General features: G+C 38.0%; 1 protein-coding gene across 5 annotated transcripts; it reads left to right on the top strand.

The window, feature by feature from the left end:
• Positions 1–220: 220 nt before the first annotated feature.
• tnk2a (tyrosine kinase, non-receptor, 2a) lies at positions 221–14,067 on the top strand. Of its 5 annotated transcripts, XM_051881734.1 has the most exons (17): positions 221–385; positions 1,675–1,820; positions 5,656–5,833; positions 6,343–6,413; positions 7,102–7,329; positions 7,415–7,567; positions 7,953–8,230; positions 8,307–8,433; positions 8,510–8,656; positions 8,803–8,897; positions 9,171–9,365; positions 9,990–10,081; positions 10,201–10,245; positions 10,326–11,698; positions 11,786–11,881; positions 11,981–12,108; positions 12,391–14,067. In XM_051881734.1, the coding sequence occupies exons 3-17, from the start codon at positions 5,671–5,673 to the stop codon at positions 12,395–12,397; spliced, it is 3,198 nt and encodes a 1,065-aa protein (XP_051737694.1). In that variant the 5' UTR covers positions 221–385; positions 1,675–1,820; positions 5,656–5,670; the 3' UTR covers positions 12,398–14,067. The 5 variants fall into 5 exon arrangements, with proteins under 5 accessions (XP_051737694.1, XP_051737695.1, XP_051737692.1 ...); XM_051881732.1 differs by lacking the exons at positions 221–385; positions 1,675–1,820 and adding an exon at positions 4,852–5,476 and having other exon boundaries at positions 7,123–7,329; XM_051881731.1 differs by lacking the exons at positions 221–385; positions 1,675–1,820 and adding an exon at positions 4,852–5,476.
• Positions 14,068–16,005: the final 1,938 nt, after the last annotated feature.

Genomic DNA, 16,005 nt, shown 5'->3' with positions numbered 1-16,005 from the left:
ACTGTTATTAATGCATTATGTTTAATACAGTATCTCTTAAGTTAAAACCAAAAACGCATCTTGTCCACTCAAGTTGATATCTGAAAATCTCTGAAAAAATGTGTATAAAAAAAAAAAGGTTCAGATCTTGTTTTCCACGCCCTAAGAGCAATAAAAACACATAGGAAAAAATCCTGCCTGAGGTTGTCGTAAATAATGCATGAAAGGGTTATGAAGCACAGTCAATGTAAGGTTCCCATAAAGATACAAACGCCCCCGCGCGCTCGTCTGCGTAAAAAGCGCTGTCGCTTTAAGAAAGAGATGCAATCCTTGTTGTACCGAGGGTGAAGAAGGATTACGGCCGCTGAGCAGCTTATTCTCTTTCTTTAAAACGACTATTTAAGAGGTAAGTAATTCATTTGACAGTCTTGTCTGTTTTGAAATATAATTCACTCAAAACTATATGAACGTGAGCTCAGACCACTGCACTGGATGTTCGGGAATCGAAGCAGGTACCTCTGCGCTACGCTAACCATCCTGATGACTGCAGGACTGCATCAGTACAGAGCATGTGATCAGTATGGATAACACCGGCCTTTAATGCCTATTTCGTTAAACTTAACTGTCTATTTATAGGTTACTTACGCTTGTTGTGCCCGGCTTTATCTGAATATATGGAAGACAGGTGGCTGTGTCTCAAAACCTAGCGCGCTGTCTAGCTAGACCACACTAATGGGCCTGAGATGATGACTCGAAAGTCGCTTACAGCGGTAAAGTTAGTTAAACGTTTGACGTTCGAGGCATACGGTTTCATACCCATTAATCTCTATGCGCATTTCATTTTTTTTCAGCCCAAACCAACCCGGATATAAACAAATGTCCTTTGCATAGCACAAGGCTTAATTTCAAGAAATAAAATATATATTAATTAGCCCTATAAATCAATTAAACAATTTAACTATATGACATTATGATATCAAACTTATAGTAAAATGTTCAGAAAATTATCCCTTTTATAGGCTATACAATACTGAACCCATTTAAATCCATTGGCCTAAAGGCATCAATCAAACTGTAAATTACTCTGAATATTATTCCTTATGTTGCACAAGGCTTATTTTTCAGATTATTAATATGGTATTTTTTAAATACATTACTGAACTCCGATTAATAATCTGAAAAACAAGCCGTGTGCAACATGAGGAATTTAGTTTAATGGATTTATAATATTGCATACATAAAATGAAAACGATAAATATAAATCTCAGTGATACTAAAATAACTTTATATTATATTACTTTTAGTGATTCAAATCTTTTGAATCCATTCTCCAAAGAGATTAATTTATATTTGAATGCTGTTGTTACACAATGTGAGTGTTTTGTGTGTTATGAATGAAATGATTCATTGAATCATTCACTCAACAGATTTGTTAAACATAGAGTTGTTCGCAACCAAAACAAGTGTTATTATACATATTAACTTGCATGTCTATAAAAAGTCAGTCAGCGAGAACGATTTGAACATGTAAACTGGATGATGTTCACCTTACAGGGTCCACGATCATGTGCATCTATTGTGCAAATCTCTGCGTTAGTATCAAATGTTTGCAAAGACATATTGTAACAAGGTTATAAATGTTCACTATGATAACTCAAGATAACTCATCTCTGCATTTGTAAATTTGTTTTGCAGTTTGATGTTGACTAGTCAGAAGCGGCCTTGATTTGGCTCATATGTGCCTGTCATGGCCCTGTCAAACACTGGACCGCCGGAGGACCGTCCCTGACATTAGCTATTTTGGATATTTTCTGAAGACCTCAGGACTGGCCTAAAGCTTGGTAAGACCACTTCTAGATATCACTTAACCATAAATGCCTCGCTGGGTAAATAAGCAAGACTATATTTAGTTCTCTAAAACTTGGTCCTGAATAAAAGACTGAATTGTTTAAATTAGTTATAAAATATTAGAATATTGTTTCTATATGTGCTGTACCAAATTATAAGGCCAGTAGATTGTCTGTCTGTCTGTCTATCTACTTATTTCTATTTAGTTCTCTAAACTTAGAATGTCCTGAATCAAAGAATGAATTGTTTAAATTGGATATAAATATTGTTTCTCTATGTGCTGTTCCTCTATATAGGGCCAGTGTGAGTCTGTTGCATAATTATATTAACTCACAGTATCAGAGTTTCAAAGAGTGTACATTTCCACCCACCCTGCCTCCTACGACAGTGTCCTATATTGGAAATCCTCATATTTGTGCGTATAGCATCTCTAAAAGGGAAAAAGATGCCATGTGGCATTCTGTCTGCTCCTCTTAGTCATGCTCTAGTTGCCAAGGGTTAATGCGTCATTGTCACACTCAGTGGGTGATTTATGATGGTTTACGTGTTTAGTGAAAAAGTGCGAATAAATATGTTTATGGACATCTGTGGACTGTTTTAATTCAGGGTGTTTAGGCAACTCACAATCATTTTCTCTCTACACCCATTACCCCTCTCTCTCTCTGTTTCACACTGGGAGGCTGCATAATTCATCAGTAGTGAATGGGTGAACATGTCCTGATTTACTGCTCTATAAGTGGATGTACATTTCCCCAAAAGAATCAATGAAGTTTTGACACCCTTTTTGTCTCTCTCTATATATATGTTACGCAGCTCTCTGGAATACTTGATTCTGATTGGTCAGTCAGCTAAATCGGTTATGTCTGGGCATATTTATGTACAGGGTTCCCACGTGCCTTGAAAGTACTTGGATTTCAGACACATGAATTCAAGGCCTGGAAAGTTGGTCCTTGAAAGTGCTTGAATTAAATTTGAATAATTTTGTGAACATTATAACACGCCCCTCTTAGTCCTAGTATATTTGTTTTGGAATATTGTTTTACAATCAGTTTCCAAGTGTTTTCCATTGCAGTACTTCCCCTTGCTTGTTATTAGGCGGGGTTTGGACATTTAAGCTGTGACACTTGCTGTGTCCGAAATGAACATTCTTGTAGGGGTGTGCGATTTTGAAGAAATATTGTTGTATCGTGCTATAGGGTCTCAACATACTGTGTAGTAGAAAGCGACATACATTCACATCACATGTTAAAACAGTGGTAGAGTTATACTCATGGAACAGCGCAGTTATTCACAATCACAAAAGTTTATTATTTGCATGAGTTTTAAAGCCTTGCCGGTTAAACATTTTATCTGCGTGCTGGTCTGACACGTGCTTTTCTGAGCGATACACCCGAAGTGCACACACTCTTAAAAGAAAAAAGAATGACAGACTTTCAGATCAAGTGGATGAAGATAAAAATACTAATTTATGAGTTTCTTGTTAAAGCTACTGTGTTAAGGAAATAGAAAAAAAAAAAAAAAAAGGAAATTCTGTCATTATTTTCTCACTCTAAAGTTGTTCCAAACCTGTATTAATTTCTGGCTTGTGCTGAACACAAAAGAACATATTTCCAAATATTTGGTTAGTACCCATTGACATCCATAGTGTTTTCTTTCCTACTTTGGAACTTACTGGGGACCAGCAACTGTTTGTTTACCCACATTCTTCAAAAAAAAACTTGTATGTTTAACAGAAGAAATTTATTCAGGTTTTAAACAACTTCTACGGTGAGAAAATAATGACAGAATTTCCTCTTTTTTTTTTTTTTCTATTTCCTTAATACAGTAGCTTTAACAAGAAACTCATAAATTAGTATTTTTATCTTCATCCACTCGATCTGAAAGTCTGTCATTCTTTTTTCTTTTAAAATTTGTGGGCTTGTAAGGCTACTTTTTTAATATATAGGGAAATTAGTTTGACAGTACTGCTCAGTCACTGGAAAAGTAGTAAAACCAACATGAAAAAGATTTGTGATCAAATCATGAATTGTGATATTTTTGCCATATCACTCACCCCTACTTATTAATAAGAATATTATGCATACTATGTAGAGTTAGTTTTCCCCCACTCTACCCTAAATTCACAATTGTGAGTTAAAAAGTCAGAATTGCGTGATTATAAAGCCACAATTGTGTCTTATAAAGTCAGAATTGTGATATATAAATTGCAATTCTGATTTTTTTTTCTCAGAAGTGCCCATTTATATCTCTCAATTCTGACTTTCTTTTCTCAGAATTGCATGCTTATATCTATAATATATTGTATATATTCTGACTTTATAAGCCATAATTACAATCCATATAATCATTTTTTTTTTTTCACTCAATTGCAAAATGTATTTTTATTATGTTCTCTCTATATTATAATGTTTTTACTCAAGTAATGATTCATAAAAAATGAAAACCAAAACTAGTATGGAATAATTGTTAGCATTAGGGATAAGAAAGCTGCAAATGGTTTTAATATATTTCCAAAATTAATGTACAACTGATTCTGTACCTCTTCCGGGTTAAAATGGATGCAAATGCAATAGGAGGATTAAAATAATAAGTACTGTAAGAGGTCTTTCATGACGCTTCATATGCTGGGATGTGAATTTGATAGGTGCTTGATATAAAATAAACGGTGCTTTAAAAAGTCCTTGAAAGTCCTTGAATCTGGTGTTCATGAAAAAGTGGGAACCCTGTATGTAAAATCACTGGAGAAATACACTATCTATCTATCTATCTATCTATCTATCTAGTTTGTCTGTCTGTCTATACGTCCATCCGTTGTTGTTGTACATGCATGTAGTGTGGTGACACATTTGTGAGTTACCTGTGTTTGAATCCGGCTTGAGATGTTTGCTAATCCTATTTCAGTCATTTCCTGTCACTATAAAAATGGCCACAAATATTTTTACAATGATGTTGGGGGGGGGAGGTGTGGGGGAGGTTAAGCAGTGCAGTGTGGAGCACATTCAGTTTTGTACAGCAGTACTGCTTAAGGTTTGTGTTTTGAGGTCCGCCGCACTCGTACTGCATCTCGCAGTGACTCAGCAAGAGAAAGCAAAATGCTGCTTCTGGAAAAGACACTAATATGGAAATGCCTTACCGTTAACAAGCTGTGACCTTTTTATTCATCTGACTGAGACTCGAGACTTAAGAAGATGAGACAGAGGATGGATGTTGACTTGTTTGGAAGACAGGACAGAGCTGCAATTAACTGGATTTAAGGCACTGTGCGCGGTCTGCGCACTGATTCATTCACCCAAAAGGGTGGGAATAATCTTTCACATTAATTCTCAGGAGGCTGGGCAGAGGTTTTGCAACAGAATACACAGTTTCACATGAGACTGCAACTATTTTTTCAGCGAGGAATCAGATTACACACGTTATTCTTGACTTTAGCTTATAAAAGAGAGCTTTGTGTTGCTGCTGATGGGAGGAAGAAGAATCAAGCAAATATATCTTGCAGATTAGAGGAGACGCTTGACAGTTTACTGTAAAAACAGGACACACCCCGAGGGAGTGCAGTTCACTCATACACACACTTCCTGAAAGCACTGCTTTCCATGTACAAATGGCGGCAGTCTCAGAATACCAGCGGCAGTATAATGTAAAAGACGAGGTAAAAGATGTGGTTTACGCTTTTCTCTACAGAGCTAAAAAACTGTATTTTTGTCTTGTTTTCTGGGAAAAATATTGAAATATCCTTAAAATAACAGGTTTACTTGAGAAGCAGAACTGTGAAGGATAATATTGTTTATGCTTAAAACAATATAAGATGTTCTTATGTTGTGTGTGCAGCCGGACGGTGGAGACATGCAGTCTGACGAAGGCACAGAGTGGCTCATGGAGCTGCTCACCGATGTGCAGCTCCAGCAATATTTTCTGCGTATCCGTGATGACCTCAATGTCACACGTCTCTCACACTTTGACTATGTCAAAAATGAGGACCTTGAAAAGATCGGCATGGGCCGACCAGGTGAGTGGGGTTGCATGTGTTTTAAGTGTGGGAGAGGAGTTTTAAATGTTGGAAGAAATAATTAAATTATTATTTATTTGTTTATTTATTTATTTTAGGGCTGTTAAGCAATTAAAATTTTTATTCTAATTAATTACACAATGTGGTGATTAATTACTCTAATTAATGGCAAATTAATCGCACATCAAATTTGGCTGAGTAATTACCCCCAAAAGATGATTTAAAGTCATTATTGGGTTAAATGTCAAAAGCGTCAGATGGACATTAAAAAATTAGCTTTAGAAAATAAATATTTTATTTGATTCAACATAGAATTTATTACACATAAACGTTTAGACTTTAGCGGCCATGAGGGTGTGTAAATGATGACATAATTTTCATTTTCATCAACTGTATAATATAATATAATATAATATAATATAATATAAAAAAGATGAGGTGAATATTATTTTATATTATATTCATTATATTTAAACCTTCTGACTTTTTTTATCTCTCTGGCTCTGCAGGTCAGAGACGGCTGTGGGAGGCAGTAAAAAGGAGAAGGGCCATGTGCAAACGGAAGTCATGGGTGAGCAAGGTATGGTGAGGATCCTGAAATGGAAAAAATGGCAGACTTCCTGTTAATGTCTGTAATTCTGAAAGTTATCCGGCTTCATGAGAATAATATATGCAGCGAGTTTGTCGACTGAAGTTAAAACTGTTAAATCCCATCACTTTAGCCAAAAGAGGGGGCTACAGAGCTTCCCCTCCATGTCCATTTCTTACTTTTTACCTATGCCTAACGGCCGACAACTCTAATGTGTGTGCTGAATGTCATGAAATTTTAAGTATGAAAACAGCCCAAAAGACTATTAAAGTTTAATGTGTTACCATGGCAACTCTATTTAAGATATCAAGAATCCTTTTGCAATTTTACATCAGCCGTGTCTTGACCTTATTCTGACCAAGTTTGAAGTGATTCGTAAATGTAAAATGCAAGAGAATTGTTTTAAGTGATTAAGTGGGTAATTTTCATTCTGTCACCATTTACTCACCCTTATGTCATTCCAGACCTATATGACTTTCTTTGTTCTGTGAAACATTGAAGGAGATTTTTTTGTAAATACGTCGACTACTTAATAATAAGACTTTTTTTCTCATAGCTGCATTTGAGTTTCACATAGATTATCATTGATGTCTGCCAGGTTTATGAATGACACCTCTCACTGTGTGAAGAGCTATTGCATCTTTTAGTCAGAGGCAGGTGGAATCACCCTCAGCCGTAGTCTCTAATCTTGGGCCAGCAGGTGTTCACCGGGAAGCGGCCTGACTCAGATTCCCAGACCCCAGTGGTGTTCCGCAGCTCATCCCCATCATCAGCTCAACCAGAGGGTCAGCCAGCTGATCTCACCTGCCTCATCAGTGACAGAGACCTCACCCTCTACGAGAAACTGGGAGACGGCTCCTTCGGAGTGGTGAAACGCGGAGAATGGCAAGCCCCCTCTGGAAGAGTGGTTAGGAAGATAAACATCACTAGTAATGATTAGCTTTCCATATGCAAAATTAATATAATGCATAGCTTTTCTTCCTGTGCTGTAGCTGAGTGTGGCTGTGAAGTGCCTGAAGACAGACCTGTTGGACCAGGGTGAAGGTCTAGATGACTTCATAAGGGAAGTTAACGCCATGCACTCCCTGGACCACCACAATCTCATTCGTCTATATGGTGTTGTCCTCACACACCCCATGAAGATGGTAAGGAAGTACTAAAAATGGCATTCTGTGTCTTTAAAAACACAACTATGTTCCTATATGAGTCTAACTTTATGGTGACTCAAGCAAACAAACCTGAACCAAATCAAACTACATTAATACTTTTACTTAGCAAGGACACATTAAGGATACATGCTGTTCTTTTGAATGTTCTATTCATCAAAGAATCCTGAAAAAATCTCCACAAAAACATTAAGCATCATAACACTGATAACAATAAGAAATGTTTCTTGAGCACCAAATCAGCATATTAGAATGATTTCTGAAGGATCATAAAACACTTAAGACTGGAGTAATGATGCTGGTAGTGTAAATGATTTTCATTTTTGTGTGAACTATACTTTTGCCCATCTTGTTTGTGTTTCAGGTGACAGAACTTGCCCCATTGGGTGCTTTATTGGACCGCCTGAGGAAGCGTCAGGGTCATATATTGATATCAGTGCTGTGCCACTACACCGTTCAGATCGCCTGTGGCATGGCATACCTTGAGTCCCGACGATTCATTCACAGAGATCTGGCTGCACGCAACATCCTTTTAGCCTCCAACGACCTCATCAAGATCGGTGACTTTGGCCTAATGAGGGCCTTGCCTAAAAACGATGATCATTATGTGATGCAGGAGCATCACAAAGTCCCTTTTGCCTGGTGAGAAGAGTTATAGACCACCATCTACTTTTTATTCATTCCCTCAGCCCATGTTGACATGCTCTGTGCTTTGCAGGTGTGCTCCAGAGAGCCTGAAGACACGTACCTTCTCCCACGCCAGTGATACCTGGATGTTTGGAGTAACATTGTGGGAAATGTTCACCCACGGGCAGGAACCATGGGTTGGACTCAATGGTAGTCAGGTATACACACATACCTGACCTTAAACACTTCTTTCTGTAAGTAAAGTTGGTGTGACATCTGTGTCCTTTTGCATAGATTCTCCATAAAATCGACAAGGAGGGAGAGAGGCTTATCAAACCAGAGGACTGTCCGCAGGACATTTATAATGTCATGCTGCAGTGCTGGTCGCCCAAACCCGAGGATAGGCCGACATTTGTGTCCCTCAGGGACTTCCTTGTGGAGGTAAGGTCTTTGATAGTAACAGCAGAAGATGACACTGGTTAGAATGTCCTTGTATCAAAGTCTTTTTATTGTATCGCACATACACCAGAATGTCAATATAATTATTGGTTGTTTTAATTAATAAAGTCTTTCCAATTCACTTATAGACAATGCCCACTGACATGAGGGCACTGCAGGACTTTGATGAACCAGACAAACTTAAAATTCATGCCAATGACATCATCACTATCATTGAGGGCAGGTGAGGGCGAGTTTTTTGGGTCAGCCAGGTGTAGGAAACTACTGTATTATGTGGTCACTGTTAACCCACAGCCTTGGAAAGAAAAAATTTTTTTTAATTTGATCAAGACATTTAATAATCATTAAATGATTTACAAGTCTTGACAGTCCTAATTTTTCACCATTTATGCTAAGGACATGAATGTTGAACAGAACAGCCTTGCTTTCTTTAAAAAATGTTTGTGTGTATTTAGTTCTTTTAGTTTGTTTTTACAGCCTATTTTCTGTGCTGCAGAGCAGAGAACTACTGGTGGAGAGGTCAGAACAGACAGACCCTGAAGGTGGGACAGTTCCCTAGGAATGTGGTGACCTCTGTGGCTGGTCTGTCTGCCCACGACATCAGCCGACCTCTCAAGCACAGTTTCATCCATACAGGCCATGGAGACACAGACCCACACCGAAGTTGGGGTGCCCCTGACAAGATCGATGAGTAATATTCCATAACCATGCATGATTGACCTCTTGATAGCAGACAAGAGATAGTTTTCTCTCTTTCAGGGAACAGACTGCTTTACTTGTGTTCACCACTAGGGAACAGCAATATATTATTTTAAACCAGTAATTCTCAACCTTTTTGACTTAAAAGCTCCTGAAATATGCTACTTCTGGGATTTCTGCTGTAATTATAATAAAGCTGCTTGCTTTCAAACTTTTTAAACGGAAACTTTGAGTATGGATATGTTAAATTAGCAATTAGATTTGTTTTGTGATTTCAAATGTTTCAAGAACTGTGTGATTTTCAATAAAAAAAAAAAAAAGTTATTGAGGGGTAAAAAAATAAATATGTATTTATTTATTATTTTTATTATATTATTATATAGGAAATCTCGGTTTGAATTGAAATCAGTCTCATCTTGATTTTGTATTGTATTTTAAGCATTTTAATTTAATTACATTTTAATTACATATACATTTCAATTATTTTAATATATTCATAGTAATTTGTTGATTTAAGTACTGTTTAGTCATCTCTGCCCACTTATTGAAAACCACTGAATGACTGAAAATACACAGAAGTGGATTTACTTATTTACCCCATGTGCTTTGTGTTCAGTCTGTACCTTGGAAATCCCATGGATCCTCCAGATGTTCTTGGGTTGGATTCAAATACGGCCAAGCCCACTAAACTTCCAAACCGGGCTAAAAGTAAGCAATGGATTGATTTGTTGAGCTGTGCTGTTCTGATCTTCTTCAAATTCACAACTTCTCTCTTTCGCTCTGTCTTCTTTTATTTCTGATCTTTTCTTCTTCAACTTTTGTGTCAGAACAACCTCCTCCCAGACCTCCTAAACCAGCAGTTCTTCTTAAGAGTAAGAACCTTTTCTCTTCTAAGAATCACTGAATGACAAAAACAATTTTTTTTACATTTTGCCCGATATCTTGTTCCCAGAACCATTTTACGACTCTGTGCTGGACAATGATGATGATCTGATAGTGACGGGTGTGAAGAAGCTCTCGCTTAAGACTCCCAATTACCTGGGTTTACGCCTCCGGCCTTGGGAAAGCACTAGTCCGAGTGACCGTCTTAGCGAAGTCTCACTCATTGACTTTGGAGACGATAGTTTCAGCTCTACATCACCCTCACCCATTACCGAGACGCCCAACCCCAGCACAGCAAAACCACCTGTATCCTACGCTGCTTCTATCTTGGATATGGCGCCACTGCAGAGCCCCAATCGAGGCCTGCCCAACCCCATGCACCCTACTCCAGTGGTGGATTGGGACATGCGGCCCCTGCCTCCCCTTCCGGCGTACGACGAGGTGGCCGTGGAGTGCGCTGAACAGGAAGACATGGAAGTGAGCTCCATAAATTCATCTGCGGTGCAGGAAGACACTGTATCTGAACAAACACAATCAAAGGATAACATTAAAGTCGATGGTAAATGCAATGTGGAGGACAACCTCTTTCTACCACCCAAGCATGTTGAGGAATCCCACTCATTTTCACAATCAGCAGACATCTTCAAGGAGCTACAAAGGGAGGTGATGGTGAAGCTTCGGGTCCCTCCGACCGGACGTTCACTCCCTTCTTCACCCCTCCCGACTCCTTCAGCTCTCGCCCCACACCGCCAGATCATCCTGCCCTCCTCCTATGAGGACAAGCCTCAAATCCCTCCAAGAATCCCAATCCCACCCATGCGGCCTTCTAAGCGGGCAGGAATATATGGCAGCAGATTGTCGGTTTCCCTTGGAGACCATGAAGACGGGAGCCGCTGTCCACCTCAGATACCCCCAAGGGATCATGCTCTATCTCAGCCCAACTCTCGGGCGCCGAGCCCCATGGCGCCACAAGGTGGCTCCCCTCAACAGAGATCCAGCCTCTGTTGCGTCGGATCATTGGGCTCCTGCCTATCCCCGTCGTCATATTCCTCTGCGCCATCCAGCTCCTCCACCACATCATCTACATCAACAGCCACCACTGCAAGTTCTCAGTACGGATCTACTGAAGTGGGCCAGACTCCGGCTAAGAGTCCCTGCATCCTGCCTATCGTGTATGGTGGCGTGAAGGCCAGCACCACTCATTACTACTTGCTACCTGATAAACCGGCATACCTGGACAAGTATGAGAGGTTCTTGAAGGATTCAGAAGGAAACGATGAGAAAAGAACCCCAAATATGGCCACTGTGAGGCCAATGGTTCAACAGCAAGTCAACAAGCCCAATGCTTCCCCTGGCCACACCAGTAACAGCGGGACTTCCAACAGTCTGGCTTGGCCGAGCAGCACTCAAGCAGGTGCCTACAACCGTATCAAGCTACAACAAGTAAGCAATTTTTTTCCAGATACTCTCACCATTGGGTACTCAATGATGTCATGGTATTCTGAGATGGCTGATTGGTTGTTTCTGTAGGTGCAGGAGGCGGTACATGGAGTGACTGTAGAAGAGTGTCAAACGGCCCTTCAGACACACAGCTGGAATGCTCAGGAGGCCGTGAAATATCTGAAGGTATCTGTGTGCTTCATTCAGACACAAAAGTGAGAGGTGCTCATGGATGATCAAAGATCTTTGAAGCATTTACACATAGATGACTGTTTCCTGATGTAGGTGGAGCAGTTGTTCCGACTGGGTTTGAAGGCTCGGCCTGAATGCGTGGAAGCTCTGGAGAGATGCGGCTGGAATCTGGAGCAGGCCAGCACTCAAATGCTGGACTCCTATGGTCCATCTAGACATAGGTAGTATGACTATATGATTATTAAAGGAATAGTTCACCCAAAAATGAAAATTCTGTCAACATTTACTCACCCTCATGTCATGCTAAACCTGCATGACTTTCGTTCTTCTGTGAAACATGAAAGAGAAAATTTGAAAAATGTTATACATTTATGTCCATACAATGAAAATTCTTGGGGTCCAGTGTTTTGGAAATTCATTGTATGGAAAAAAAACTAATTCTTTGAAAACTAAAGTAAAAAGAATATATCATACATTCAACATACCTCTCTGATTTGTATCAGGTTCTAATGGCAGGAAAAGGAAGAACAGAGCTGATCTTCGTTCCAGTGAAGCCAATGAGAAGCCAATGGACTGTGGACCAGTTATACAATAGATATTTGCTAATAGATTATGCAGGTCATTTGAATATTCATTGCTTAACTGCTTATAATCAATGCAAGAGAAATGCAAAATTCACTTACTTGAAGTACAACAGTGCAATGTGAACAGTTAAAAATGTGTTTGTATATTTTGCTTAAGAAGTTTGCTTTTCACTGCATCAAATGTGATTTTACACTACAGCATTCAGCCTGTGAAATGTTTGTAGTTTATTTATTAAGAATATTTTATGCAGGGGTGTAGGAACAATCTGAAAAGTGGGGACATAATGTAAATCTTATCAGCACAGCTCAATATTGTAATGGTTGCTACGTCCCTTATTTTATGTAAAAACATTGCAGGGTATACTGGCCAGACACTATAAGCTTTTGAATGGATGTATAGACCATTAAGGTACAATCGCATTTACTGTTATTCAGCGAGTTTTTGCAGACAAAGTCTGTCATTTCAATAGGATTCCATGTGATCAGGAATTTCACATGAGGGTGAAAGATTTCCCCACACAGATTCCGCAAAGGGTTCAAGGTCACATGGTGAATGACTAACAGAAAGTAACTTCTGTGTAAGCTGTGCTTCATACATTGCTACATTATTGACAATAGACAATGGACTTTTTCATGTGAAATTTTATGATAATGTGACCGCACCTTTATGCAACATGTATTATGCTCATACTTCGGTTAGCTCTCATTTCATGGTGTTGCATGCAGTACATACTGTAGACCTAATTTCAGCTTATACTAGTTTTTCATTAGTTTTATTCTATTCTGTGGTGTTAAAATTAGTCAGCGCCTGAGACTGCACAGCCACAGATCACCAACATTTGGTCTTTGTTTTTGTTTTTAATTATTTTTTTTATGCCTTTTTAACTATTTTAGAATAAACCCATTTTTCATGTGCCATGATGACTGCAGACAATATACTTACACTGTAAATACACCTACCTACTATATTATTAATTCATCCATTTCTTGGTAATTTTGTTGGTCTTCATTGTCTTTATCAAGGGACCACTAAAGACATGTCTTTCATTTGTTCTCAGTTGCTGATTTAGCTATTATGAGAATATCATCTTTTTCATTTAATTTTAAGTGGAACTCTGCTTTGAACTCCATTACGCATTTTGCGATTTTGCTCAGGTTTAAATATCACAGAAACAGCAGTCTCTGTGTGAAGATTATTAGAAGTTTGTATTAATGAAACTGGAACTGAATAACAGCTTATTTATGTGCATTTTTCTTCTGTCAGAACATGTTAACCGTAATTCAATCACACACAGATGTCTTACTAAGCAAATTGAGGCTTTTGCTCTGTGCATGTGTACTCTGTAATTTTCATCAGCCTCTTGTCCAGATGCTCAGTATTCTAGTTATGTTTTACCTGCACTGGTTTTGTGTTCATGTCTTTGCAATTGTTGTTCAGTTTTTGGAATATAGCCTGTGTCAGTGCTCACCTCATGTAGGTTGCATCCCACTTTTTCTGAAGTGGATGGCAGAATGCTGGGCTTACTGTAAAAGCTTTATAAATGTGTATTGTATAATTATCTATCTGTATTTTTGTAATGAAGTATATATTTAAAACTGTTGTGAATGAGGTTTCATTATTTTATCAGCCTTATTGAGTTTGAAGAATTATGGCAGCTATTCACAGATATATTCACAGATTATACGGAACATAAGATTCTTGGACTCACTGAGCTAAGAGGCAGAGCTGCGCCACGGGGCTCACTGACCCTGGAAGTGGAGCTGCACCATGGGGCCCACTGAGCCCATGGGTAGAGAACATCTACAGAATGTCAAAAAGTGCAGGCCATGGTGGTGTCTAAATATCTAATATAAATATAATGAAATACATAAAATATTACAAATTAATGAACGTTTATTTTGCTGTTATGTTGTTTGTCAGGCATCAAAATATTTGAAATATAGATGCTGATACTTTGACGAGTTCTCCAATCCACCATTAGATGTCAGTGTTGTGCTAAAGAATTACATTGCTTTCAAAGTTACTTGTATCATATTTCATATTCCCCAGACATGAATTTACTGTCCATTACACTAATAGCGCTTCTAGAGCAAACTTGACAAACAGGTTTTATTATGACAATTGTGACATAATTATGACAATTCTGTCAAAAGCTCTTTATGGCAGATTTTGTTACTTTTTATGTCATAATTTCGATTTTTAATTCATAATTTCTATTGTTTATGTCATATGATTTACCAAAGCATGATTTTATAATTTTTTTACTAGCAATCAACCATGTTAAAACAAGTCCAGGGAGCAGTTGCATGAACTTAAGGTGTTAAAACTGTGTCTTGGTACATTTATGTAACTTTTTTTGTTGTTCAGAATTAACAAAATTTAAATAATGAGTCAATACCTCATCAATACTTCCTTGATCCACTAGTAAGCCTATTATAAGTGTTTATATTTTAGACCGGGCGAACGTTTCGCGGTAAATTGCGTTAATAGCTACCCGTGCGTGTCTCGTCATATATGTAAATACAGAAAAGTTGATGGAAGTGGTCAAAATAAGTAAGGAATAATCACCGCTCATCCAGACTACTCTGTATAAACTGACTGCTTTTCCGGGAAACCAATGATCACTCTGCGGTCTCGTGCTCGTTAATTTGCCGCCATATTGTGTCAAACGGACTTTAGGCCTATAAGTGTTTTTATAGATATCTGGAAACTTTCTATTCTAGTTAAAAAATGAAAATAAAAACATCGCTGGGACAAACAATGAACCAGTAAGAGACACAACAAGCTGGGTGGGAGAAAGTTTAAAACCGTTGGTAGGCTAACTTGGATATCTGATTTATAATAACATAAAATAATGCTGTAACATTTTAGAGTTCTAACTCAGTTGTTTTCGGCATTGTCATGGACTTATTCTTAGCAGAAGTGCTGATAAAGTATTTTATATAGGCTACATTTGTTTATTTCTAAATTAGCTTTGTAATTAGTGGGATAATGTGCTGGTCTGTTATTATAACTAAATAAACCACCACAGTGACCCATCTTTCACACCACTAAGGATATTTATGAATGTTTTTAATTTTAGCCAATGTTCAGACATTAGGACAAGTAGTAATGCAACTTAAGCCTTTCTGTACCTTTGTTTGACAGTTAATATCTGGAGAAGGTTGTTTTGTCTGTTTTTAATTTTAACATGCTCAGTGGAAATTTCTCCCTTGGGTTTTAAACTGCTGTGGTTAGGGAAATAAAGTATACAGTAGATCCTTTGACACACAGTAATTTATGACTTACAAATCTCACTTTGTAAGCATTTTTTATTTATTTATGTTTGTTCTATAGATTACGTAAAACTAAATCAAAATGATATTTTCTCCTGGTAAAAGGATAGGCTTACCATATTTTATGTATGCAAGTGAATTTGGGATATAAAGTGTGTTTATTGTAAATTGTACATTTTTGTCTAATTAATTATGTTTATTTATTTATTTATTCCTATCAGATTATATAAGAACAAAACATGGTCTTATAATAGTTAA

This window comes from Ctenopharyngodon idella, chromosome 23 (assembly GCF_019924925.1).
Source record: "Ctenopharyngodon idella isolate HZGC_01 chromosome 23, HZGC01, whole genome shotgun sequence".
Taxonomy (NCBI): Eukaryota; Metazoa; Chordata; class Actinopteri; order Cypriniformes; family Xenocyprididae; genus Ctenopharyngodon; species Ctenopharyngodon idella.
Note: the sequence above shows the minus strand (reverse complement) of the source record. Positions and strands in the feature narration are given on the sequence as shown.

Excerpts from the sequence above, each read along its gene's own strand:
- tnk2a (XM_051881731.1), top strand. The coding sequence starts at position 5,429 with ATGGCGGCAGTCTCAGAATACCAGCGGCAGTATAATGTAAAAGACGAG. Across the intron at positions 6,414-7,101 it reads GGAAGTCATGGGTGAGCAAG|TCTCTAATCTTGGGCCAGCA; the intron begins GTATGGTGAGGA and ends CCTCAGCCGTAG. Across the intron at positions 7,330-7,414 it reads AAGCCCCCTCTGGAAGAGTG|CTGAGTGTGGCTGTGAAGTG; the intron begins GTTAGGAAGATA and ends CCTGTGCTGTAG.